Source organism: Notolepis coatsorum (assembly GCF_963971535.1).
Source record: "Notolepis coatsorum genome assembly, chromosome: 10".
Taxonomy (NCBI): domain Eukaryota; kingdom Metazoa; phylum Chordata; class Actinopteri; order Aulopiformes; family Paralepididae; genus Notolepis; species Notolepis coatsorum.
The window spans coordinates 42034389-42036888 of NC_140174.1; the positions used below are offsets into that span (position 1 = coordinate 42034389).

Genomic DNA, 2500 nt, shown 5'->3' on the forward strand with positions numbered 1-2500 from the left:
AGGTTGCAGGACTGGCAACCGGCCTTGGTTGGCCGTTTTGGTTGTCGTGTCACAGAGTGCCCTTTTCAGATTGAAGAAAACTGAAATCTTGTACCAGACTTTCTTGGCCGAAACATTTTTTACATGTAATATAGCCAACATGCCAGTATTTGTATTTTATATGGGTCACTCATTGGGACCAGACTCTGCCTATATGGCCCCCTCTCCATAAACTGTACCCATACGTAGTATTAAGGAAGTGGCTTCTCTTTTGCCCCTGTCCCAGAGTGCTGTCTTCATATAGGAGGTTGTGGCAAGGTCAAGTGTGGTGAGGGCAGCCTATAGGACTGGAAGACAGGGCGTTCTTACAGTGAGAACAATTATGAAAGGCTGAGAAGGGGCAGCAACAGTAGCCTCATTTAGTATTTAGATCGCCGAACTCAGCGGGTCCACGTTGCATTTCTCCAGCCCTGTCTACTGAGTAATGACTAGGGCTGGACGACGTTGTATCCACATCGCAATATGGTCTACTGCAATATCCACATTGCAGGAGGCGCAATATTTGTTAAAAGGCCAAATGTGTCAAAATGCCATTCTAAATTAAATTAAATACTGTGGTGCTGTGGAGAGAGGGGTGTCCTGGCAAAGACAAAACCTGTGGTGGGCACGAGGGACGCCCCGGTCGATTGGCCACGGATCATCAGCAGATATTGTTGGGGCGACAGTGGCTTGGGCAGTCGTCTGGTAATCCGGAGGTCCCGGTTCGATTCCCGCTCCTCCCGGGCAGTGTGTCAAAGTATCCTTGAGCAAGACACTTAACCCCTAACTGCTCCCGATGTGCAGGTTGGCACCTTGCATGGTGCCTCCACCGTCGGTGTGTGAATGTGTGAGTGAATGGGTAAAATTGTAAAGTGCTTTGGATAAAAGCGCTATATAAATGCAGCCATTTACCATTTATTCAGTATAAATATGAGATCGGGGGAATCTGATAATGCTTTCTGGTCGGCGATTGCGAAAACTGATCGATGATGCAAAAAAAACTCAATTGGTGTCATTGTCGCATGTGCTACCTATACCTAAAACATGTTGGTGGTGTGGAATTATAACAAATAGAGATAGATGTAACAAACGCCACCTGTAATGTAATGTTTATACCAGCTACTATAACAAAAGAAAACTCTTGCAATGTCACACTTATATAATGATAATCACACTTTTTATATACAGTATATCATATCCCCCCCCCCCCCCCCCCCAAATCGTTCAGCTCCCAGTACAGTAGTGGTGCTGCCTCGACTATAATATCCTGCTGCGGCCACACCCACCCTACCCTACACATATAGCGCTCATTGAATTACACAGGCTTAGAGTAAAAGGATTTACATGAAAGACTAAAAGGAAGAATGAGGAAGGTCGCTGGGGGAACAAAGCCGTTAGAAGCAAAAGCTGGCTGAGCAGGGAAGAATGGATTGCACAGAGAGAATGTGTCTAGGAATAGGAACATTACATGAGCTATCTATTTGGGGGCAGGTTTCATCACACAAAGATGAACAAACCATTGACTGTGCCCTTCCAAAAAAAATCATGTTAGTTTGATGGTCATTTTTTGTTTTTACTATTGTACCAACCATTGTGTAACCATGGCTACTACCATGGTAAAAGTAATTCACCATGGTACCAATTTTGTACTTAATTAATATCATTGTATAATCTCATTTAAGGTGAGAAGTAGGAGCTGGTGGTGGCTTTTAGAGAGAGAGAGAGAGAGAGAGAGAGAGAGAGAGAGAGAGAGAGAGAGAGAGAGAGAGAGAGAGAGAGAGAGAGAGAGAGAGAGAGAGAGAGAGAGAGAGAGAGAGAGAGAGAGAGAGAGGAGAGAGAGAGAGAGAGAGAGGAGAGGAGAGAGAGAGAGAGCAATCAATCTCATGGTAGCTGCAACAAAAAGTATTCCCCCTGGCCTCTAAAAAAAATGCTTACTATTATTGTTGTTTACCTTTCATTTTGCCACACACACCATTGGCGGGGAGGTAGGCTGTCTCTGGGTCAGTGTGACGGGGTAAGAGAATTAATCCAGTTATCCTCATCCAATTACACTGTCCTGATTAACCCTTGAAACACGCGGGCGCACACGCCAATGCCTCTGGGATATGTAGTTGAGAAGATGCAGGTGGTCCATCCTTCATACAGCTCTGAATATGAAAAGCATATTTTTGTAAGAATGGGTTAAAAACAAAACCTGCCCGTGAGTGATGCACCACCGGTGGCTTGTTTGGACACTGCGCGCCGTGGCCACTGCCACTGGCCGGGCATCCATGATCCATGGCACAGTGACGCAGCGCGCACAGCGGAGGTCACAAGGGGAACCGGGTCGTTCTAATAGCTAATTAGCGTGACACACTTTTGCTTTCTCTCTTCCGTGATAGCCCGCATGCATGCTCTCCTATACCGAGTAACCGGATTATGCTGATTTGAGTAATGGAGCGAACATCGAAGGAACCATAAAATCCAGTCAACTGAAGAGGCG

The 2500-nt window shown here is 45.8% G+C and overlaps 1 protein-coding gene across 1 annotated transcript in view; it reads right to left on the reverse strand.

Moving 5' to 3' along the window:
• The window catches only part of LOC311235550 (thrombospondin-2-like), a gene marked incomplete at its 5' end in the record, with an annotated part of 32354 nt that extends 30064 nt beyond the window's left edge, over positions 1-2290 (reverse strand). Inside the window, one exon of the mRNA XM_084323019.1 lies at positions 2213-2290. Within this exon, the coding sequence (XP_084179145.1) occupies positions 2213-2290 (78 nt within the window). The remainder of the gene's footprint in view (positions 1-2212) is intronic.
• Between the last annotated feature and the right edge of the window lie 210 nt (positions 2291-2500).